This window comes from Neopsephotus bourkii, unplaced genomic scaffold, assembly GCF_033783945.1.
Source record: "Neopsephotus bourkii isolate Nb327-2 ecotype Australia unplaced genomic scaffold, CSIRO-AGI_Nbou_v1 NB_616, whole genome shotgun sequence".
Lineage (NCBI taxonomy): Eukaryota > Metazoa > Chordata > Aves > Psittaciformes > Psittacidae > Neopsephotus > Neopsephotus bourkii.
The window spans coordinates 1,940,976-1,965,398 of record NW_026901116.1 but is presented as its reverse complement, the minus strand read 5'-3'; the positions used below and the strand labels follow the sequence as shown (position 1 = coordinate 1,965,398).

The following is a 24,423-nucleotide window of genomic DNA, read 5'->3' as shown; positions in this document are numbered from 1 at the left end:
TGCAGAGCGTGACATTAGACTGGGCTTTGGTGGCGGCTCTGAATGCCTTTCGTTATCCTCTTGCTGGGGTCGGTTTTGGGAGGAAGGAGGGAAGACAGAGCTATTTTTATAGCATCTAGGCTCTCTCCAGACTGCATCTCACTTGCTATTGTTGGTCAATGATCTTTCAATTACTTGCTACGCTTGGGACTTTGCTCTGTTCTTACAAAGAAAGGGCTGATGCATTCAACACACTCTTCCCAAAGAGCAGGCTGGAACTGGACAATTAGGCTCCACTTGCAAACAAAGCCTTTATTTTTATAAACATCAGAGTTTAAAAGTGCAGTTGGCTTTTTGTTCTGCAGCAAATTTACCATTCTGTGGTGGTCTTCAAACAATATCCATCACTATGGCATGCTGCAGTGGTTTTTCTCCTCCCAAGCAGCACAACTTACATTCTTTTGACGCTTTCCCCCCCTTTTCCCTCCTTACACTTTACACAATACTTTGATTTTCTTTATGAAGCTGGAGGTTATCCCAAATCCACCAGGATTTCAGAGGAGTGGCTTTACAGGCATTCTGGCTGCAGGCTGGGAGCCATACTTTCCAGGTTTGGACCTAATTTTAGTCCCCAGTCTGTACAAGTTGACGTTTGCCCAAACATGCTCTGTTCTCATAGATACCCAACTTGAGGCAATCAGATGCTGGTCTTCAGAGCCTGCACATCTTCCCACTGAAATCAGACGGAGATATGTGGGTCAGGTCTTTCCATAAAGCTCTTTGAAGACTTCACCTGAAAATAGAAAACCTACAAGAAAAAACAGCAGCAAAGCAGATACACTGCAAGTAACCGTGCTCCTGCGATGCTTTTGCTGAGCCTGCATTGATCCAGCAGCCTTTGTGGTGCTGCAGACTTGTACAGTAGGAAATGCTGCTTCTTTTGAAATAGATATAAACCCAAGGTCCTCACATTTGTAATCACTAGAGCTCTTAGAGGGCTCTGCATAGAGACAAGTGATACAACCCACATCCATATGGGGTTGATACCATCTCAACAACCATTGCTAACTGTAACCATCACTAACTGTTCCACTTCCACAACAGCTTTGGAAGGGAGCAGTGTTCTTCCTTTTTTTCTCCTATTTTCTGCAGTTCAATAAAGTTTTATCATCAGTTTCACCTGACCCTAACAACAAAAGATCTAAAGCAGCTGTGCAGATGCAGGGATTTGTCAGCTATTCATCATTACCGTGCCTGCAAATCTATCAGACCTTTGTTCCTGGCAGCACTTCAGTTACTATATTTCATCCCTTATTAAGTGCATTTTCGAAGGACCTTTGCTCATTACGTCTGTATCTAAATGTAGGAAAACAGAGAGGTCAAATTAAACCCTCAGCAAACTTTTGAGTGTAAGCCTAAATGTGCTTAATAATTGGATGTGTGTTGTCAAACACGCTCCCGGCAGGATTTCCAGGTGGGTGGATAGAAAATAGAGGGTTTCTGTGCTTACTCCTGCTGTTCTACACTTGTATCAGCTGGAGAGCTGGTGGAAAAGCTCCTGATTTGCATGAGAGAAGGAGGACTTGTGGCAATGTGGGGTCTGGGACGTGAGCACAGACACCTAAGGAAAACAAGGGTGAGTTTTTCAGGAAGCTTGAATTCTGGAGAGCGGAAAACCACCAAGAAACCAGCCCTTCATATGACCCAGGGAGTGTTTGGAAGGAGGATCACGTGCAGTTGTTAAGTGTAGGGTTGGCTCGCACACCTCCCAGACAGCAAACAAGCATCTCAGGTGAATATACCTTGATCTGACCTGATCCTGCTCAGACTCGCTGGCACTGCAGGGGTGAAGCACTAAGAGGAGCCGTGGGGAAAATGGGGCTTTGTTTCGAGTCATCTTGGCTTGAAGTTGCATTTAAGAAGGGTTTTAGTTCTATGCATGTGAGCTGCTTTTTACAGTAGCAGGGGTTCCTTACTTGCTGTTTTATTCAGCCTGGGAAGGTGAAGAATTCCTCATGGGGGGTGAGAGATTATTTCAGTGGTGGATAATAGGATATCCTCCTTTCTCCTGCTGGTTGTAGAGCAAGGAGGATGTTTTGAGTAGACAGCAAGGAGGATGTTTTGGATAGACAGCAAGGACACACTGCTGGTGCCAGCTTGCCCCATGCCATCCGGATATAAGCAGGGCAGCTGGAAGGATATTCAACACAGTCACAGACTCATAGAATACTTCAGGTTGGAAAGGACCTTAGGATCATCTGGCAGATCTGTGGATTTGGGAATGTGGGCAGAGGTTGCAGTGGGTGGAATCAGCAGGTTGGGTGAGGAACATTAAAACTGGCAATGCTGGGTTATGAGCTAATTGGATATAGCTGCTTCCAGACCCTTGGGAAGGGTGTTATTTTTAGAATTAGAGGCTACTGTGAAGCAGCACATCCCAACAGAAGGTAAAAAACACGTATAATGCAGCCTGATGGCTATGGCTTCAAGTGGTTTTTGACCCCAGATATTGCCATATCTTGGTCCATTTTGCATGGCACAGATAAAGAGACCAAGCAACCAGCTTCCCAGAGCAGCTCCATCGTTTACACGCTCAGTGATATCCAGCTCAGCCGTGACTCAGCCATCAGCAATGATGTTCTGACCTTATTAATACCAATGGGAGTCTTCTTAACGAGGACATAATTTCACCCCAGAGGCCAATTTGTTAATTAGCATCTCTGGCTATCCTGTCATTGCCCATATGAAGAGGGTAGTAACTTGACTTGTATACTGAGCAAATATGTGCTGAGTAAATACGCACTCAATTGCATGTACAACGATGGGCCATAAAAGTCTGGCAGGAAGAGTGAACAGGAGTGAGTGTAGCTCCTCACTCCAAAAAGGATTCAGAGCTGGTGGTACTTCCTCTTGTCTGAAATCCATGCCTAAGGAAATGCTTCCTTGGTTAGTTGTTGATCTCAAGAGTGCTGCTCTGATGACACTGCATCTTTAGTTGTGATACCCAGGACTAGTCCATCCCTCAGTGCAATCCCCTCGCTATGTATGGTTTGCAAAACAGCATTGTCCTGTTGTGCCTCTTGCCAGGAAAGGGTGTTCTAACAATTGGAGTACATCTATTATGAAATATTTCTGTTTTCTAAAACAAAAATAGCCTGGCCTGCACTCTGGGCTAACCCTAACTCCTCCCCTTCCAAAGCGTATTGTCAGGTCAGGCAGTTTCCTGCTAATAAAAGAAGCAAAGTGTTTTTGAACATTCTTTGCACGTTAAAATTGAACAGATTCAGCTTAATTTCACAGTAATGATCTCCCACAGTTAATGTTTCATGCAGACATCGACAGGGCACAGTGTGCTCACTAACAAGGTCAGGGTAAGATTTCTTCTATTGCGCAACACGCGCGGATGTTAGTCTTCTCTCAAGTATTCGAGGTTGGCCACAGCAGCTGATGAATACTCTATTAGCTTGCCTGTTGGCTTGCCACGGTGTGAGAACTCTCCCTTCCTGCTGGATGAGCTTTCAAAACTCCGTATTTAAGAGAGTTAAAGTTTGCTTGATAAAAAACACCCATCAACCACTGCACAGCTCTGATTGTGTTAAACTGAAACAGGGGAAGTTCAGGTTGGAGATAAGGCAGAAGCTCTTCCCTGTGAGGGTGCTGAGGCGCTGGCACAGGGTGCCCAGAGAAGCTGTGGCTGCCCCATCCCTGGCAGTGCCCAAGGCCAGGTTGGACACAGGGGCTTGGAGCAAGCTGCTCCAGTGGAAGGGGTCCCTGCTCGTGGCAGGGGTTGGAGCTGGAGGAGCTTTAAGGTCCCTTCCAAAGCAAACCACTCGGATTCTATTTTAGTTATTTGGTAGTAAACCTGGCCCCACTCCAGCCCCTCAATGTCTCTCTTGGAGTGAGGGGCCCAGAGCTGAGCACAAGATTCGAGGTTCAGCCTCACCAGTGCCCAGTACAGGGACACAATCCCTGCCCTGGCCCTGCTGCCGCACTGGTGCTGATCCAGGCCAGAATGCTGCGGGCTTCTTGGCTGCCTGAGCACAAGCTGCTCATGTTCAGCTCCATCAATCTAAGTCCTTTACCATGAGCAGTTTCCAGCCCCCTTTCCTCACGCCTGGAGCATTGCACAGGGCTGTTGCGTCCCAAGTGCAGGCTGCTGTTTGCCTTGTTGCACCTCATACAGCTGACCTCGCCCCATGGATCCAGCCTGCCCACATCCCGCTGCAGGGCCTCCCTGTCCTTCAGCACTCCCGCCTTAGTTAGAGTCATCCCCAAACCCACTCAGGGTGCACTCGATCCCCTCATCCACACCATCAATAAAGCCATTAAACACCACTGTAGCTAACCCCGAGCCCTGAGGGCCACCACCACCGACCGCTCACCACCGCCAGGGCCAGTCCTAGGGGGTGCCCAAGGACGCGGGAACACCCCCGGCGCAGTGGGGGGAGCCCCCATCTCTATGCCCCTCCACCGCAGACCTGCCCTGGGGCCGCTCTCTCCACCCCACTCGCTGGTTGTGACAGCGGGGGCGAACGGCAACCCCGCCGCCAGCCGCCTGCGTGCGAGTGACGTCATCGGCCGCGGCCCGGCGGCGCCGCCTGGCTGCTGCACGCTGCTGCACGCTCCTCCCGCCGCGGCCCGTCCCCCCTCCCCTTATCGGCCACCGTAGCGCGGCGGGGCCCCCCTCGCCGGCCACCGTCCCGGGAGGCTCCGCGGCGGATGCTCCGCGTTGTCCCGCCGCCCCCCGCCCGCCCCTTCCCGAGCCGGCGGCGGGGGCAGCAGATGGCGCGGCGGGGCCCGGGCTGGCGGCGCGGGAGGCGGCCGCCGCCGCGGCTGCTGGCGCTGCTGCTGTTGGTGGTGATGCCGGCGCTGCCGGGCTTGGGGCCCGCTGCTGCCGCCGCCGCTGCCGTCGCTGAGGAGGTGGCGGCGGCGGCGAAGGAATGCGACAAGCCGTGCGCCAACGGCGGGCGGTGCCAGCCGGCCAGCGGGCAGTGCGAGTGCCAGCCCGGCTGGGTGGGCGACCAGTGCCAGCACTGCGGGGGACGCTTCAGGTGAGGGGCCTGGAGGCGGTGGGGACGCGGCTGTGGGGCGCGGGGATGTGTGGGGCCAGTATGGGGCGTCCGACGGAAGGGAGCAGGGGGGCACTGGGGGGGGCGGGTGTTAGGGGCTGGGTAGGAGGAGCAGGGGATTGGGGGCCCTGGTTCCAGCTGCCCCGAGGGACACTTAGGGGGAAAGGGGAGGTGGATTTGGGGTCCACGCGCCACCCCTTGTCCTGCTTGAGCCCCTCCTGTGAGGGCAGCGGGGCCGTGGGTATGAGGGCAACCCGCCGTGAGGATGAAGATGCAGATGGGAGCGCATGGAGGGGACAGCAGCGGTGCAAACGTCCCTGTTTGAGGCTGCCAAGGGGCAAGTCTGAGTGCAAAGAGGGGCGCGGGTGTGCGGGGCTGATCCGGGGATTAGGGGTGTAAAGCGTTGAGGAGGAGACAACAGGGATTTGGGTATGGAATGGGAGCATGTGGCTGTGAGGGGGCAGGTTTGAGGGGTGACAGAGGGTGATGGGAGCATGAGAGTGATGGGCTGGGAGTGCCCAAGGTCGGGTCTGGGGTGGGCAGGGGATGGGGCTGCATGGGGCAGGTCTAGGAGCAATGGGATGCGGGTGTCACTGGTGAGTACAGGGTGTTTGCACCCGAAAGAGGTATTTCCGAGGGGACAGTTTGGGGTGCTGGGGTTGCAGAGAGGTAACAGGGAGCAGCTGGGGGTTCAAGGGGCTGTGGTTGTGTTGGAGAAGGGGTGTGGGTGTAAGGCATGGGGTGGGTGGGGATCTGGGTGTGATGGACTGTGCAGGGCTGAGCCTGGAGATGATGGGCTCCGATTGCAAGTAACTGGGTTTGTGTTGCAGTAGGTCTGGAGAGAATATAGGAGAGGAGGGGATGAGGTAAGGGGATGTATTTGAGGCAGCAGGGTTAGGTTTGGGGAGTGGATGAAGGGATAAGGATCCCTGGCAGTGCTCAAGGCCAGGTTGGACACAGGGGCTTGGAGCAAGCTGCTCCAGTGGAAGGGGTCCCTGCCCGTGGCAGGGGTTGAAGCTGGAGGAGCTTTAAGTTCTCTTCCAACCCAAACCATCCTATGGGTGAGAACTGGTTTTGTGCATGGAGATGGATGCAGATGGGAGCAGTGAGGAGTGGGTGCTCTCAGTGGAGGACAGTGTGGGTGTAGGGCCAGATAAGGGAGAAGGATGTGGGGATGGGAGCTGGATCTGTCAGGGAGCAGTTGAGGTGGGAGAGGAAGGGCATACAAGCAGGTGCTATGGCTGGGTGTAGGCAATAAGGAGTGTTAGGGGGGTTTAAGCAAGCTCATCTTTGCAGACAGCTTAAGTAGGTGTTGGTTTTGGGTAAGGGCAACTTTGGGAAAGGTAGATGTGGGGAGAGAAGCAGCATCTTAAAGAGGACATAGGGCGTGTGGGGAGAGGAGTGCGTGCTGGCTCCTGGACAGGGACATTGGGAATAACAGGTTGGTGGAAGGAAAGTCCCTGGTTTGCTGGAGGACGAGGCCAGAGCTGGGCAGCTGGAGGGGATCAAACAGGACAAGGGTGATGTGAGGCCCCTTTGCACTGGAGAAAGGGGATTTCTGGGCTCTCTGATCCTGGAAAGCTCCTTGCTTGCAGTGTCAAGGCCAGTTTAGGTGGTGATGGGATGCTTGGTTGGGTTGTGTGCCTGAAGCCTCTCCCATAGGATGAGACACTGGAAATGCTCATGGGAACAGGCTGTGGAAATGCCCTGAAAGCTCAGGTTTTCAGTGGAAGGGGTTTCTGTAAGGTGGTTACTTGCTTTGGTTTTATCAGCTGTGGCAGCCGGAGAGCCAGTGTGTTTGTGTGCATTAGGTGAATTCCCTGTGCAGGGCTGGTTCTTGGCAAAGAAGGAAATGGAAAAAGGCTGAGTGTTCTAGGTAGTGATTGCTTTCTTAGGGACCTTCTTATGGAAAGTACCAGCCACCCTTCAGCAATGCTCCCTGCACATCTGGGGGAATGAATGCTGCCTGTATAAGCCGAATTCCTGGAGGAAAACCACTTTGTGTGCTTTAGGAGTTGAGGTTTCTATTTACTTATCAGTATTTATTTGACAGGCTGTAGATTTGTGTGTGAGCAGCTAATTTGAGAGGGGTTCTGTGTGGAAATGATGCCAGGCTAAGCAAGCCCTGGAAGTCGAATGTGTTTTAATGTGTTTTTTGTCACTGTCATGGTAAGAATTTGCTTCTAGTTGATGGAGAGCATTGTGAAACAGCCACTTACCTGTTACATTCCTCAAGTGGTTTAGGCTGTTGGGCATTTAAAAGAGACTAGATTTGAATATAGGCAGAGATTGCTTGTCTGAATGGTAAAACCGGTGCTGCTGAGTAAAAGAATTGGTGTATATGTATTGCTAAAGGCCTTTTCTTTCTAGCTTCGTATCTATTGTTCTAAGGCTTCTTGTTTGTTTGTCACATATAATAATGGTCTAAAATGGTAACTGAAAACATAATGCATGTTTTTCTCTCTAGGGGTTTTACTTAGCTGTTTATTTATTTATTAGGGAGCTGTTTTTAAACTTGGAGCTGCCAGAAGTGCAAACAAGTGTGCTTAACAATGTTCAGAGCTCTGCAGCCACAACTTTCACACGAGTTTATTCTGTTTCTTGTCAAAATAGCACTGGAGGGTTGTTCTTTTGGTGCTTGGTTATAAAGAGCTTGGCTTTAAGTGTTATTAGATGCAAATGGGAAGTAGAAGGGCAGGTGAAAATTGTTTAGGAAGTGTGGTATGTTCCACATGCCTATCTGCTTGCCTGAGAGATGTAATTAAGTTATGGCATGGTAATCTTCCTGTCCTGATCTAGATGTGTATGATGACTCAATTTGTGGCCTTGACTTTCTTTACGTTGAGCACTGAGGTTGTGATGGTACAGCTTGTGCTTCCCTGACCTACTAATCCTGCACCTCTTCCAGTGTTAACAGTGAAGAATGAGCATCGTAGCTCTGTGTCTCCACTAACATCATTGTATCTCCACTGATGTTCTACTTGCCTTCTCCATTGGGAAAGTCTATTTATTTAGACTGCAGTCAGAGATATAGGTAACAAACCTGGGGTGGGCCGTTTTCTTCCTTGGCTCATCCCAACTACAAAAGGGAGATCGTGTGTTCTTCTTATGTGGATAAGTAAGGTGTTTTTAAGCTCATGTGGTGTGCTGAGACTTCTTACAAAGGAAAGGGCAGAGCAGAAGTGTACCTGCACGTGATCATTCTTGGTGGTAGGAATGGCTTCTGAGAAAGCATTGACCTCTGCACAGATCAGTGATGCTCTTGAGAGGGTGGAAGATTGTGTTAGGAAAGACTCGAGGTGATTTTCTTGTGTTTAAGGTGTGCAACCAGCCACCTGAGCTCTTTAAAGGTGAAGATCTTGGTTTTAAAGGAAGCTGAAGTAGAAAACAGGGGACGTGCCTGATGCGCTTGTGTTTCCTATTTCTGCACAAACCTCCAGCAGGCTTCTGTGCAGGCTGGAGTCTGCTGCAGGTCAGTGGCTTCAAGCTGGAAGAGGAGAGGACTGCTGCTGCGAGGCTGTCTGCTGGGAGGGGTGAGAAATCTCCCAGCCACAGAGCTGCAGCAGCACACTGGAGATAACGTTTCCAAGCAGCGAGAGCTCAGGAGCACCAGAGTGGAGAGTGGGCTTGCCAGCGTTGGGTGTTGTGCAGTCAAAAAGGGTGCTGCAAGCCTGCAGACCACAGGCTCTTCGGAGTGCTTTCTGTAGCTCAGTGACACAACCTCTTGTTCTGCTTGAATTGAATTCTTTCAGCCAGCTGCCTCATCTGCAGGCAGACAAAGGCTATTGGGGGAGGTAAAGCACAGCTGAAGAAGTGACCACTATTTTACAGATTTACTGGCCAGAGATTGTATTCACAAATGCAGGCTAGTGCTTGGCTTCTGGACCATTAATTGTGTGTGGATTGGGTATTTAGGCATAGAAATGGCAATTTGATATATGACTGTAGCTGAAAACATGTTCAAGGCCTGCTTGGATGGGGCTTGGAGCAACCTGGTCTAGTGGAAGGTGTCCCTGCCCATGGCAAGGGGTTGGAACTGGGTGAGCTTTATGATCCCTTCCAACCCATTCTATGATTCTATGATAATAAACCACAAATGATTCCAGAGAGCTGTTTCTTGTGTGTAACAGCACTCCTTCTCCTTTCATGGTAATACTTTTGTGAGTGTTTTTTGAGGTGGGAGCTAGAAAATGCAAAGCAGTGCTTAAAATGCAACGTGACAGTTGGAAGGGGAGGAAAAAAAAAGATGAGTGTGTCTTTTCAACTATCTTTTTATTAATTTAATGGAGGCAGTTATGGGCTGCTGATTGAACATTAGTAAAGAGTTGGTGGTAATAAAGTGTCCTTGGCCAAAGAATATTACAGTGAAGAGGAATTTTATCTCTGGAAGATTTGGGTAAATCAGAACTTGAGAGAGTTGCTGGCAAGAAGCTGTCGCAGTTCTTCAGTAAATGGGAGCTTTTGGTCCAAGGGTGGTATATACAAACCCCTTGTCTTTGCAAAGCTACATGAGGCAGTTTCAGGCTTTAGGGAAGCCAGGAAGCTACAGAATATATCCTAAGGATGTTGGCAGTTTGAACGAAAACGGTTTAGATGCTCAAATTAGATTTGAGTGCTGCGTTTGTGCCTGATGCCCCATTCTATTTCTCTTTTCATTAGCACTTTATCATGCTTTAAAATGATTTTTCTCTTCCATGTTGCTGTGTAAAGGGCTCACTCAAATGTTGTGCACTGGTACTAAAATAATAAGCCATTCAAGTAGGAAATACTTAGGCATTATCAATTTAAAACAATACATTGGGTGGGGAAAAAAGGAACCTTTTATGTGCTTTCATTTAGTTCTTGGAAGCATTGATTCCAGCTCTGGATTTATAATCTTGCTAGGTGTGTGCTTTTATATCTGTCTGACATCGCTGTTTCTAGATATCTATATATGTATTTAAATGGCCTGTTCATTGAGAGAGAAACTCATGGCTAATATTTCTTGTGAGTTCCCACTGTTTTATTGTTTCTCTGTCTGATTTATTGGACAGTGATATTTCATTAGGGCCATTTTAAGAACAAAAAAATCCCTGTGAAATAATTCAGCATTGTTGAAATATCTGCTCTGTTCGACACTTCTCGCCTTGCACTGAACAGCCAGCATCACTATTTGAATTGCATGAGGCTTTGTGGATATTTGGAAGAGGCTCACTTCTTATCATGATTTTTTCAGTCTGCTTTATAGCAAGGAGTGGTATATAGTGGTAAACTCAGTACAGAAAGATAATGCAGTGCTGGATCCTTCCTGTCATCTCTGCTTCATGCACATCAAATGTCTTCAGCATTGGAGCACTAGTTATTGGAATTAATGAGCTACTCATGCTTTTAACCTGTGGGGGAGAGGAGTGAGTAACATCCAGCTGCTGTCTTCCTGGTGAGCACTGGGACCTCCAGGAGCAGTGGAGGTAGAGGATAACCCTGACAGTTCCAGGAACACAGCAATGCCTCAGACCAATGCCCTAGACTTGATTGTAGGCATCTCCTTTTCTGCAGTGGTCAATGTAAGAGATTTCTGTCTTGTTTCTCTATGACTGTGTGAATGCTGGGGAGCAGCTGACTGAGTCAGCTTAGAGGTTGTCAGACACTGCTCTAGATTTTTCCTTTATTTCAGAGTCTCAGTTGCTTCTTTCATTATGGATCTAAAATAATCATAGCATCCCAGCCTGGTTTGGGTTGGAAGGGAGCTTAAAGCTCCTCCAGCTCCAACCCCTGCCATGGGCAGGGACCCCTTCCACTGGAGCAGCTTGCTCCAAGCCCCTGTGTCCAACCTGGCCTTGAGCACTGCCAGGGATGGGGCAGCCACAGCTTCTCTGGGCACCCTGTGCCAGCGCCTCAGCACCCTCACAGGGAAGAGCTTCTGCCTAAGAGCTCAGCTCAGTCTCCCCTCGGGCAGGTTCAAGCCATTCCCCTTGGCCTGTCCCTACAGGCCCTTGTCCCAAGCCCCTCTCCAGCTTTCCTGCAGCCCCTTTAGGCACTGGAGCTGCTCTAAGGTCTCCCCTTGAGGAGCCTTCTCTTCTCCAGGCTGCCCCAGCCCAGCTCTCTCAGCCTGGCTCCAGAGCAGAGCTGCTCCAGCCCTCGCAGCATCTCCATGGCCTCCTCTGGCCTCGCTCCAACAGCTCCACGTCCCTCTTGTGCTGCTGCCCCAGAGCTGGATCAGGGCTGCAGGGGGGGTCTCCCCAGAGCACAGCAGAGGGGCAGGATCCCCTCCCTGAGCTGCTGCTCACGCTCTGGGGGTTTCAGCCCAGCACGTAGCTCGTGTCCAGCTGGGTGTTTGTTGCCAACGTAGTCAATTTACATTTAATACAAATAACTCTGATTCAGGTATCAAGAAAGGACTGAGGTTAGCTCTGTGCTCGCAGAGCTGGCTTTTCCGTCAGAAGCATTCAAAAGAGCTCGGACCAGCCATGCTTTTATCGTGCTTCCTGATAAAGTTAAATAACATTTGGAATGCATGTGACAGATTTCACTTTCCTGGCATGTTTCTCTGAAGCCTTCATGAGCAATCGCATTTAAAACCATGAGCTTACTGTGCCTAACGTAAGGGTCTATGGAGAGGCAGGCTGAAAATCCTCTATATATTGAGATAATGCTGCTGCTGACCAAGCTGTTGTATTATTGCATTAATTTATGATACCCTTGGGTGCCCTTTTCTTAAACAGCCAGTTTCCTTGAAGGATTTTTTCCCCCATTTGAAGTTCCAAGCACAGCGCTTGGAATTAGCTTCTTGACCTGGGAGAGCTTTGCTTTTTCTTCCTGCACCCAAATGTGCCCAGTACGTAGCTCTTTAGGAGCTCTTCAATCACGTCTTCTAAAGCGTAGTGCAAAATAGACTAAAAATGCAGACGATGGGATGGAGAATGATGTGATTTGGGAGGTGAAATGGTTTTGGTGGAACTTTGAGTTGCTACAAGCTGGAATTCACCCTAAGAAGGACCGTGGCAGTTTCATTGCAGTACTTTGTTCTTGTACAGCCACATGCCAACATCTGCCACTGTAACCACTGCAGAGCCTTAAAGCAGGGCTGGAAAATTTGATAATCAATTTTACAGCATGGAGCAGAGATGGTAATTTGCTGTGTGCATGGCTTTGAATCCAGGGCTCATTTAGTCACTGAAAGAGTGGAGCAGTAATGATGTTTGCTTTTTGTTTCCTGCTTTTGTTCCCTTGCTTTGTTTGTGGCTGATGCACATGGAGTTCCTTTGGAGTCTACTTGAGGCTGCAATAATGCCCTTCCCTCCCTTTGCTTCCAATAAATATTTATTTGATAGAGATGCAGGTTGCAGCGAGGGTTTCAGTGGATGTGCCTGTGATAGCAGAGCATGGATTTAGTTTGTGGAACCTGAAATCCTTGGAATGCGCAAAACAGACGGGCCCTGTCCTGATTATGGCGTTGTGCAATCATTAGGGTTGGTAAGAGATTGTAATTGCACATAGAGCAGCCTTCATGTGCAAATCTGGTAGGCTAAATCTGGTACATTGGAGCAGTGGGGGAATTCTTAGAATAATCTGTCAAAGAACATGGACTCAGTGTTTTGGGCTGATAAGGGCCTTGGTGCATCTCGCATGGTGAAGACTCATAGAATCCCAGCCTGGTTTGGGTTGGAAGGGACCTTCCAAGGGGCTCCTCCAACTCCAACCCCTGCCACGGGCAGGGACCCCTTCCACTGGAGCAGCTTGCTCCAAGCCCCTGTGTCCAACCTGGCCTTGAACACTGCCAGGGATGGGGCAGCCACAGCTTCTCTGGGCACCCTGTGCCAGCGCCTCAGCACCCTCACAGGGAAGAGCTTCTGCCTAAGAGCTCAGCTCAGTCTCCCCTCGGGCAGGTTCAAGCCATTCCCCTTGGCCTGTCCCTACAGGCCCTTGTCCCAAGCCCCTCTCCAGCTTTCCTGCAGCCCCTTTAGGCACTGGAGCTGCTCTAAGGTCTCCCCTTGAGGAGCCTTCTCTTCTCCAGGCTGCCCCAGCCCAGCTCTCTCAGCCTGGCTCCAGAGCAGAGCTGCTCCAGCCCTCGCAGCATCTCCATGGCCTCTGGCCTCTCTCCAACAGCTCCACGTCCCTCTTGTGCTGCTGCCCCAGAGCTGGATCAGGGCTGCAGGGGGGGTCTCAGCAGAACACAGGGGGAGAAGAATTTATGTGTTACTGATTGACTGAGCAGTTTTCATGCTAAAGAATGATCTCTAAATCAGACTGTAAGAAGCACTCTCAGGACACTGCAGGATCTAGTGAAGGTTCCTGGTACTGCTTGTGGCTTAGTTTGGTAAAACAGGTTTCTTGCAGCAGCGTCAGATTGAGAATTCTCAGTTCTCTGACAGTGCAGGAACAGGATTAGGCTGCTTCAAGGGTGATCATGCTATCGGAGGCCATCTGAGTGTTTGGACCAAGGGTTTTTCAATGTGTAAATTCCCTTTGTTTCCCTGGCATGTGTGCTGAGCTCATGGTTGCGGAAGAAACAGCATTGCTGTACACCACACATCTCGAGTGTGCTTGTTGCATGTCCAAACCATTCAAACAGGGGTTGATGATTTGTGTTATATGTCCTGTTGGGGTTAAAATTAGCTGTCATATCTCTTACCATTAGCCAGTGTCACCGCAGAGACTATTGCAGGGGGTGTAATGCAGCTGTGAAAATCCCAGCTTTTCTATTATTTGTGTTCTCTTTCCATTTCCCATCCTGTGTTTTTAATTTGCTGGCTTCTATAATGCAAAAGGACACAAAATAAGGAAGGCTACTTTAGGCAAACACCCTTTTGGAGACCTTCTTATTAGTCAACGTTTGTCCTGCATGAAGAGCTCATACCCATCTCCAGCGTGGTGCTTATCTACTCGAGGTATAAGGGGATGGATTAGCATCTTGTTGTAAACACCTTCCATGAACTTGTGTGCAGAAGGTGAAAACTGTTTTTGCCATTCAGAAAATGGAGTTTGGATTGAATATTCTTGCATTGTGAAGGCAAAGAATAACTGTGTCCTCAATTACTCTGCTTCTAAAGCTGTAGTAGTTTCCATCCCTGCTGTTTTGCAGTCATTAGTGTTGCTACGAGGGAAAAATTACACCTCCAGTGGATTTAGCTTGGAGTTGCTGTTGGTATAATGTAGAGCTGTGGATTGAGTGGGGTTCCCCCCCCCCCCCGATTTCTTTGTGCATGTGTCATTATATTCCTCCTTTCACCGTGTTAGAATGCTGAAAGTGTTGCTATTGTGGCGCTGCTGCCAGATATTTTGCATGTAATTGCTTTATCTGGAGAAAACCCCATGATTGATGTGCACCCTGAGTGCAGTTTGTGGATTTCATTGCTTGCTACGATTGGGAACGTGGTTGAGTTCTTCTGAAATAAACTTTTCAGCATGGTTTTGAGAAGGTTTTTTTTGTAGCAGTGTGCAGCATCTACCTCTTTAATGAGTCATTTACACCACTGATACCTTATGAATGCAGAGTGGAGAGTGTCATGTGAAGTTCATAGCGATGCCAGAGGTTGGGATCTCCTATGGTTGCCTTTGTTACAGGCTTTGATCTGGTGCGGAATTAGCCAAGGCGTGCCAAGAGATCAAACTCCTAGCCATTGCAAGACCTGAGATGCAGAGTAGCCTAGGACTGAAGTGCTGACTGTGCAAGTCTGCAGTAAAAGGAGTAAAATCAGGGAAAACTTCGGCGTTATTTCCCCACTGTATCCAAACTGAGAGAGACACTGAGAATGCTGGTCTGCTGGAAGAGAAGTGTTAGATCCGTAGAATCCCAGCATGGTTTGTTTTGGAAGGGACCTTAAAGCCCCTCCAGCTCCAACCCCTGCCACAGGCAGGGACCCCTTCCACTGGAGCAGCTTGCTCCAAGCCCCTGTGTCCAACCTGGCCTTGAACACTGCCAGGGATGGGGCAGCCACAGCTTCTCTGGGCACCCTGTGCCAGCGCCTCAGCACCCTCACAGGGAAGAGCTTCTGCCTAAGAGCTCAGCTCAGTCTCCCCGCGGGCAGGTTCAAGCCATTCCCCTTGGCCTGTCCCTACAGGCCCTTGTCCCAAGCCCCTCTCCAGCTTTCCTGCAGCCCCTTTAGGCACTGGAGCTGCTCTAAGGTCTCCCCTTCAGGAGCCTTCTCTTCTCCAGGCTGCCCCAGCCCAGCTCTCTCAGCCTGGCTCCAGAGCAGAGCTGCTCCAGCCCTCGCAGCATCTCCATGGCCTCCTCTGGCCTCGCTCCAACAGCTCCACGTCCCTCTTGTGCTGCTGCCCCAGAGCTGGATCAGGGCTGCAGGGGGGTCTCCCCAGAGCACAGCAGAGGGGCAGGATCCCTTTCTCTTTTATATTCCAAATAATATGCTAGGAAATAATTACTTTTGAGGGCACTGATGGTTCTGTGATCCTTCCATTATTTTTAAAATGGAGATTAGGAACAGGCATATTTGGGCAGTTGCTTTTAGTTTTCTTGAAAAATTTGGAACTGAAGTTAATGGTGTACAAGGCACTCTGTTCAGTTTTGGTCCCAGCTGTGCAAAAAGCTGTGGATGGGCTGGAGAGGGTTCAGGAAGTCACAAAGATGATCCAAGGGCTGGGAAGTGTGTGAGGAAAGGCTGAGAGAGCTGGGACTGTTCAGCCTGGAGAAGGCTTAGGGAGACCTTGTCACCATGGTCCAGTGCTTGAAAGCTGGCTGTGAAGAAGATGGGGACTCCTTTTTGCCAAGAAGTCCCATGGGAAAGACAAGGGGGCCCATGTTACTGCTGGGGAGATTCCAAATGAACACCAGAGGAACATGTTTCCCAGTGAGAACAAGCAGCCACTGAAATAATCTCCCCAGGGAGCTGTTGGTTCCCCAATGTTGGACACTTGAGACTGGGCTGGACAGGGTGATGGGCCATCTAGTGTAGGTGATGCTTTGCCTAGAAAAGTTGGCCCAGCTGGTGCTTGAGGTCCCTCCAACCTGGGAATACAGGATTCTATGATGCTATGATACACTCTCTATTTGCATATGCATTTATTTATAGGTACTGCCTGCTTGCTTGACAGTATGTTAGTGCCCTTTTGTTAAGTGATTGATTTATTCCATTCAGACACGTAACAGGCACATCTTTAAATCTGGGTCACTTGCTCTCTGTTTCTCACAAGCACAGGTTGCATCCATGCGTTCAAGTGAGTGGTTTTCATTTTGGGAATGGGCATGGGTGTTTAACTGTGCCCTTGTTCAACTTTGGGAGAATGAATCATTTTGAGGAGGTGTTGAAGTGGTTCAGAGTCAGAAACAGAACTTGACTTCCCGCCTATGCACATGCTTCCTAAAACATCCATAGAATGTTGCCGGAAGTTATCTATATATATATTTTTACCAGTAGATATTGCTGATATTAACTTAGAAGCATGGAGTCATTTAGGGTGAAAAAGACCTTAAAGAAGATGGTTTTAGTTAAATTTTTATGGTGAGCCCAAAGAAAACTTGGAGCTCTGTAAACCAACATTAAAATAGTAATTCTTGGATCATTTGCAGGTATTCTCAGTAAGGTGAACTCTTGATGATTTCTGCAGCAGCAGCAGATATCTCAATACCTGCGTGATTCCCTAAGGCAAATGGTGTGATCATTTCTCTGCAGGATTGGTGTTTGCATGTGAAAAGATGGGGAGTTGGATTGCTGGTGGAATGTGTGATCCAGCTGAAAAGGATGTGACTTTATAGCCTGTAATGCTTCCAATGGCACCTGATGAAGAATAGAAAAGGGGGTAAGAGGATGTAAGTCCTGAAAAGGTGAAGGGAGTGAATGAATGAATGAATGAACTGCCCAATGTTGGCACACTGGTTGGTTTTGTTAATCTGGAGAGGGGCTTGGGACAAGGGCCTGTAGGGACAGGCCAAGGGGAATGGCTTGAACCTGCCCGAGGGGAGACTGAGCTGAGCTCTTAGGCAGAAGCTCTTCCCTGTGAGGGTGCTGAGGCGCTGGCACAGGGTGCCCAGAGAAGCTGTGGCTGCCCCATCCCTGGCAGTGCTCAAGGCCAGGTTGGACACAGGGGCTTGGAGCAAGGTGCTCCAGTGGAAGGGGTCCTTGCCCCTGGCAGGGGTTGGAGCTGGAGGAGCCCCTTGGAAGGTCCCTTCCAACCCAAACCAGGCTGGGATTCTGTGACCTTTTGATTGCTCAAATCGAAATCTCTGCAGGGCTTTGGTTGCTGTGGGTAGGCTTCTGGAGAAGAAAATGTGGGTTCCCCTTAACGTAATGCCAGCTGGGAAGGAGGTGTGATGTGTTCTGGTAGCTTGAATATGGAGAGCAGCTTTTCTTCGTTGTCCATGTTTCACAGAATCACAGAGAATCCCAGCATGGTTTGTTTCAGTAGGGACCTTAAAGCTCATCCAGTTCCAAACCCCCTTCCACAGGCAGGGACATCTTCTGCTAGACCAGGTTGCTTCAAGCCCGTGTGTCCAACCTGGCCTTGAACACTGCCAGGGATGGGGCAGCCACAGCTTCTCTGAGCACCCTGTGCCAGCGCCTCAGCACCCTCACAGGGTGCCTGGGTAAAGTCTTTTCCAAGTAAAGATACTTGGATATTATATTGCTGTTAGTTGTGGGAGCATCTCCTCTGAAAGACAAGGATGATATCACAGCCAGTGGTGCTTCCACCAGTCCTCATTTCTGCCAGATTCCAAGGGACACCATATCAGTTCATTTGTGTTTTACTTTGAAGATGTTTGGGGTGAAGCTGTCAGATTGATTCTGCATGATTCCCTTGAGTGTAAATGGCCCCATATCTTGAGGAATCAAACAGAAGTATGGTTCACCATCTAATCTTCATGGTTTGGTTTCCTCATACATGAAATAAGGGCAGGTTAGATGCTTTAAAGATGTCTTGCTGATGATGCTCTTTTAGTAGGAATTTTGAGGTTTTAAAGCATTTAGAAAAGCAGTTTCATATGTCAAGTGGTATCCAGCTTCTCTGTTCTGAGAATTCCACTGTCCTATAGAAGAAATATCATTAATGTTACTATAAATATGCCTCAATCATCCTCACTGGGCCTTATGAAAAAGCATACTGTGTATTAAAAGCGATGAAGTTCAAATGTGATCTTAATTCCCCCCTTCGGTGTTCCCAGGAATTTGTCATGTGGAATTACAAGCAAAATAAGTCTCTTGGAGCAAATCATGTTATCTGATCAAAGCTGGTCAAGGCATCAGGTATCTTTAGAGCCTGAGGTTTGCTTGTTTTCAATACAAGATTTGTATGTATGAGAGGAGGCATGAGATGAGACATTGTGCTGAAGAACACATCCTTTTGCAGTACTCCCAGCCTCCTAAAACCCACTGATCTTTCTGCATTGCAAGGCAGCTAGGACAGAAACATGATGAAACATCAGTGCAGATGGGAAATTATAGTGCGTTACCCTAAAAACTGTGTACATGAAGCTGTATTTTGCCATAAGGCTCACCAAAGCTGTTGAGGTGTTGCAGGAGGTGCACTGCTGCTGATGCCGTCTATGTGCAGGATTTATGCAGCCTTTGGGTCAGGAGCTGCGTTTCTCTAATCTCTTAAAGAAGGGTTTGCGATTGTCTCTTTACACTGTGTGTGAGGAGGAGGGAAGGATGCTCTGCCCCTGTTGTTCTGCAGATCCAAACTGTGGTTTGGAAATGGTGGTATGGAGTGAGCTTCCCCCTCTGGGAGGGACTCTTCGTCAGGGACTGCAGCAATAGAACAAGGAGTGATGGGTTCAAACTGGAACAGGGGAAGTTCAGGTTGGATATAAGGCGGAAGCTCTACCCTGTGAGGGTGCTGAGGCGCTGGCACAGGGTGCCCAGAGAAGCTGTGGCTGCCTCATCCCTGGCAGTGCTCAAGGCCAGGTTGGACACAGGGGCTTGGAGCAAGCTGCTCCAGTGGAAGGGGTCCCTGCCCATGGCAGGGGTTTGGACTGGATGAGCTTTAAGGTCCATTCCAACCCAGACCATCTGTGATTCTGCGATTCCCTTCTCTGTAGACCCTGATTCTGTATCTTTAACTGAAAAGAGATTTATTTTTTCCCTCTGTTGAGGCTGGAAAACAGGAGAAGGTGGCTCTTGAAAGCGATTCCTTGCTTTTACTTGTAGATTTGAAGAAGTAATTCTGTAGGAGACAACTATGTAAGTGTCTATTGATTTCTGTTTCCACTTTATTTTCTTATACATCTTCTATCAATTTAATGTTATGATGGAGCCATGGACATCAGCAAATTTGCAAAAGCTTGAGTACTTCATGGCATGGCTTTGTGGGGTCCTCTTTGGGCTGTGATGTTTTTCTGCAGCAAGGTGAATAAAGAAGTGAATGACTGTCATTCATGGAAGGAAATCTCACTGCTCAGGTTTAGGAAGATTACAGGATGCTGTAGACACAATGGGAGTAGAATCATAGAATCCCAGCCTGGTTTATGTTGGAAGGGACCATAAAGCTCCTCCAGCTCCAACCCCTGCCACGGGCAGGGACCCCTTCCACTGGAGCAGCTTGCTCCAAGCCCCTGTGTCCAACCTGGCCTTGAGCACTGCCAGGGATGGGGCAGCCACAGCTTCTCTGGGCACCCTGTGCCAGCGCCTCAGCACCCTCCCAGGGAAGAGCTTCTGCCTAAGAGCTCAGCTCAGTCTCCCCTCGGGCAGGTTCAAGCCATTCCCCTTGGCCTGTCCCTACAGGCCCTTGGCCAAAGCTCTTCAGTAGCTGGTTGGTGGAAGGCCGCTATCGATCCTGGAGGATATAAACTACTGTGAAGTTCCTCTGGTATCTTTGTCATATCTGAATAAGAAAAAGCCCTCATTTTGAGGCTAAAAAGTTTTGTGTTGAATTTTTAGGTTCTCCTAATTCACACGTCTGATAAGAGTAGCACAAGGTACTGTGCCTAACAAACAGACTGAGTACTGGGAGCCTGTGGGAGTCTGGTGTGTTGATGGGCTTGTGATCGGCTAAAGATTAACAGCAGATCAGGACTGTGATTTGGCACAAGATGCTTTCCCTTTCATCTCCAATGCAATCTAGAAACCCTTACAGCTATAATTTTAGTGGGGTTAAGTCTATACACACATACGCATATATCTCTCTCTTCAGTGACTCCCTGGCATCCTGACAGAGGTTTTCCTTTTTGCTAATGGCTTCGAGTGGGAATCACTTTGTAGTTTAAGATCTTTTTCTAAACTTTTCCCCTTGGTCATGCATGTTCATTATTGGCTCTGTAATAAAATCATAGAATAGTTAGGGTTGGAAAGGACCTTAAGATCATCCAGTTCCAAACTGGATGCCATGGGCAGGGACACCTCACACTAAACCATGGCACCCAAGGCTCTGTCCAACCTGGCCTTGAACACTGCCAGGGATGGAGCATTCACAGCCTCCCTGGGCAACGCATTCCAGTGTCTCACCACCCTCACAGTAAAGAACTTCTTCCTTATATCCAATCTAAACTTCCCCTGTTTCAGTTTGAACCCATTACCCCTTGTCCTATCACTGCAGTCCCTAATGAAGAGTCCCTCCCCAGCATCCCTATAGCCCCCCTTCAGATATTGGAAGGCTTCTGTGAGGTAATATATAGGTAAAGTCTTTAAAAACAAACCCTGGGCAATTTTGCCCCTGATTACTTTTGTGTTCTGTGTGGAGTGAAAATGCAGGAGTCATAGGTTCCTAATTTCAATTGTTGGGATGTTCCTTTGGCAGTTCCCTCAGTGCCTGTTACGTGTAAAGCACTTACAGGTAAAGCTGTGTATTCCTTAGGTATGGAATTAAAATACTTAGTGTGCAGGCACTTGATGATATTTACTATTGTAAATTTACTATTGTGTTGTGTTTAAGTGAAGGAGCTAAGGAGGTGAGGAGGTCAGCAGCATGAGGCAGTTGTCCAGAGTGGTTTTGATATGTATATAATGTGATGTATATCATATGTCTTCTCATCCTATCATCTTGTTAGCAAAGGTCTTACTGATTATAAAGTATCTTAAAGACACACTTGCTGGCTCTGATGTTGTTGGAGACTTGCACATACACATGAACTAACCCCACACTTCTGTGTTTTGAAATTAAACCTTGTTTGGGATGTCAACATTAAGTAAGATGTTGTTCAGTTGCCTTTTGAGGAACACTGTCCATGGAATGCATGGGAGGTGACCCTGCTAAGGGAGGCACAGAGCATTTTAGGTGACTGAAGCTAGGTGTTGGCAGTATGCCTTATTTCATCTGCAGGAATATTTCTGCGGGAGCTTAGCATGTGCAGGTGGAACACGGGTTTCAGTGGAGACCTTGGAGCAGCTCCAGTGCCTAAAGGGGCTGCAGGAAAGCTGGAGAGGGGCTTGGGACAAGGGCCTGTAGGGCCAGGCCAAGGGGAATGGCTTGAACCTGCCCGAGGGGAGACTGAGCTGAGCTCTTAGGCAGAAGCTCTTCCCTGTGAGGGTGCTGAGGCGCTGGCACAGGGTGCCCAGAGAAGCTGTGGCTGCCCCATCCCTGGCAGTGCTCAAGGCCAGGTTGGACACAGGGGCTTGGAGCAAGCTGCTCCAGTGGAAGGGGTCCCTGCCCATGGCAGGGGTTGGAGCTGGAGGAACTTTGAGGTCCCTTCCAACCCAAACCAGGCTGGGACTGTATGAAACCAGTGGGTGGAAACTCATGGCAGCAAGTTGCAACAGGATTGAAACTGGGGAAGGGAAATCACTGCGCATCGCTTAGTCTGGTATGTATTTTCATTTTAATCTTTTTATTCCCCAAGTCGTGGTTTGTACCTTGACCTCCCTGTGTTTTCAGTGACTGTGGCCCGCTTCCCTCTGCGAGTGAATTAATGCAGGCCGATTTACAACATTGATTTATGAACCGATTAACTGCATTGATGCCTAATTGATTCAGTACAAGCAGGTATTTTGCAGCCCTTGTAGACTGAGGCTGGGCTGTTGTCAGGCTTCTGATGCAAATCAGAGTCTGAGATGTCAATCTGAAGCTGGTCTGAGAGCTGTTTTCCATACCAGTGTTGTGGAGAAGGCAGACTCTGACTGTTAAACTGCAGAGCTCATCCCAAGTGCTGGAAATGGGAACGTGGTGCATATGGATACATATCGTATTACTTATTTGTACGGAGGGAGTACGTAGGAGTCCTAGTCATAACACTGGATTGTGTTCCCCCTAAAATAGTCCATGTTGTACTTCCTTTATGATTATTTGTACCGACGGGATTCACGTTCTCTGGTCCAAATCTGATTTTGTGCCTTTTTCATTGCTACTCATATTGATGCTTTGGTTAGGTTTTCTGAAGTTGTGTTACATCCTTTATGTCCTTAATTCACTTTAAAACGTCTTTCTGCCATGTAATTATAGTGGAATTGTGCCTTTGGGTACTCATAGCCTTTTAAGAGCAGTTTTAATAACAGTGGGGGCGAAGAGCTGATCATTAAAAGTAGCATTAGTTGAGTCTTTGGACTGCGGAGTAGTGATGTGGGGTGTCTGTATAGAAGGGAGTAGTTGCGGGAAGGGTAATCTGTGTATCTGCAAACCTGTCAATCTGACCTTGAGAGCAAATGAGGCTTTCAAGCACGTTAAAGGCAGGAGTGACTGGAGATGGACAGACATGACTGGGTAATTGGCAAGGGCCTCATCCAAAGGAGCGTGACCAGCAGGTCAAAGGAGGTGATCCTGACCCTCTACTCTGCTCTTGTGAGACCTCACCTGCAGCATTGTGTGCAGTTCTGGTGTCCTCAACATAAAAAGGACATGGAACTGTTGGAACAAGTCCAGAGGAGGCCACGAGGATGATCAGGGGTTGGAGCAGCTCCTGTATGGAGATAGGCTGAGAAAGTTGGGGCTGTTCAGCCTGGAGAAGAGAAGGCTGCGTGGAGACCTCAGAGCAGCTTCCAGTATTTGAAGGGGACCTATAGGGATGCTGGGTAGGAACTCTTCATTAGGGACTGTAGTGATAGGATGAGGGGTAATGGGTTAAAACTGAAACAGGGGAAGTTTAGATTGGATATAAGGAAGAAGTTTTTTACTGTGAGGGTGGTGAGGCACTGGAATGGGTTGCCCAGGGAGGTTGTGAATGCTCCATCCCTGGTGGTGTTCAAGGCCAGGTTGGATGGGGCTTGGAGCAATCTGCTGTAGTGGAAGGTGTCCCTGCCCATGGCAGGGGGGTTGGAACTGGATGATCTTAAGGTCCTTTCCAACCCAAACCATTCTATGAGTCTGTGCTATTTTAAACAAAATATGTTTTTTGCAGGAGTGCTAATGATACATGTGTGGGGTGATGTTCTTTAAGCATTGAGACTGAAGGCATCTGTAACAGAAATGCTCTCCGGACTTTGAAAGCCCATTTGATTCAGTGGCACCTGGAGGATTATTGAAATGCATGACACTATGTGACGTATGGAGAACTTTTCCCCTTTGGTCTGGCAGCCAGGAAAAATAGAATAAGTTGATAAGCAAGTTTATCTTCTATTTCTATTGACGTAAAATTAGTCAGGCTCCTTCTGCAGTGATAGATATTGAAGGGCAGCAGTGGATAAGGTGTTAAACAGGTGGAAGAAACATTATACTCGGTCAATAAGGACAAGTCCAGGTCTTGACCCTGGGTAAGCACAAGTGCAGCACAGGCTGGGATCTGCCTGGCTGGGAGCAGTTCTGGAAAGGGACCTGTGAGTCCTGGGTGCCAGCTCAGCAGCAGTGACCAGTGTGTGGCTGTGGCAAAGAAAGCAAACAGGGTGCTGCGGAACATCAACAAGGCCATCACCAGCAGGGATAACGATGCCATTGTCCTACTCTGCTCAGCACTGGTCAGGACACCTCTGCAATGCTGGATTCAGTTTTGGTCCCCACTGTACAAAAAAGCTATGGATGGGCTGGAGAGGGTTCAGAGAAAGGCCACAGAGATGATTTAAGCAATGGGAAGCATGAGAGGAAAGGCTGAGAGAGTTGGGACTGTTCAGTCTGGAGAAGGCTCAGGGAGACCTTGTCACCATGGTCCAGTATTTGAAAGGTGGCTACAAAGAAGATGGAGACTTCCTTTGGACAAGGAGTCCCATGGAGAAGGTGAGGGGAGATGGGCACAAGTTACTGCTGGGGAGATTCCAATGGGACACATTAGGAAAATGTTCCCCAATGAGAACAGTCAGCCATTGGGATAATCTCCCCAGGGAAGTGGTGACTCCCCAGTGCTGGACACTGTTAAGACTGGGCTGGACAGGGTGCTGGGCCATTTAGTGTAGGTGATGCTTTGCCTGGAAAGGTTGGACCAGTTGGTGCTTGAGGTGGCTTCTGACCTGGGATTCCAGGATTCTGTGATTGGACTTTACAAGGGAAGTATTTCATGGCAAGAAGTTGAAGCTGGAATCTGCTATTTTTATTGATGAACTGAGTAGAGCACACAGATGTGCACTGATGACATCATTTATGACATCATAGG

At 48.7% G+C, this 24,423-nt stretch overlaps 1 protein-coding gene across 1 annotated transcript in view; it reads left to right on the top strand.

Annotated features, from left to right (window-relative positions):
* Positions 1-4,666: 4,666 nt before the first annotated feature.
* The window catches only part of ATRN (attractin), a 178,462-nt gene continuing 158,705 nt past the window's right edge, over positions 4,667-24,423 (top strand). The window contains exon 1 of the mRNA XM_061351927.1: positions 4,667-5,030. Within this exon, the coding sequence (XP_061207911.1) occupies positions 4,699-5,030 (332 nt within the window). The 5' untranslated portion in view covers positions 4,667-4,698. The remainder of the gene's footprint in view (positions 5,031-24,423) is intronic.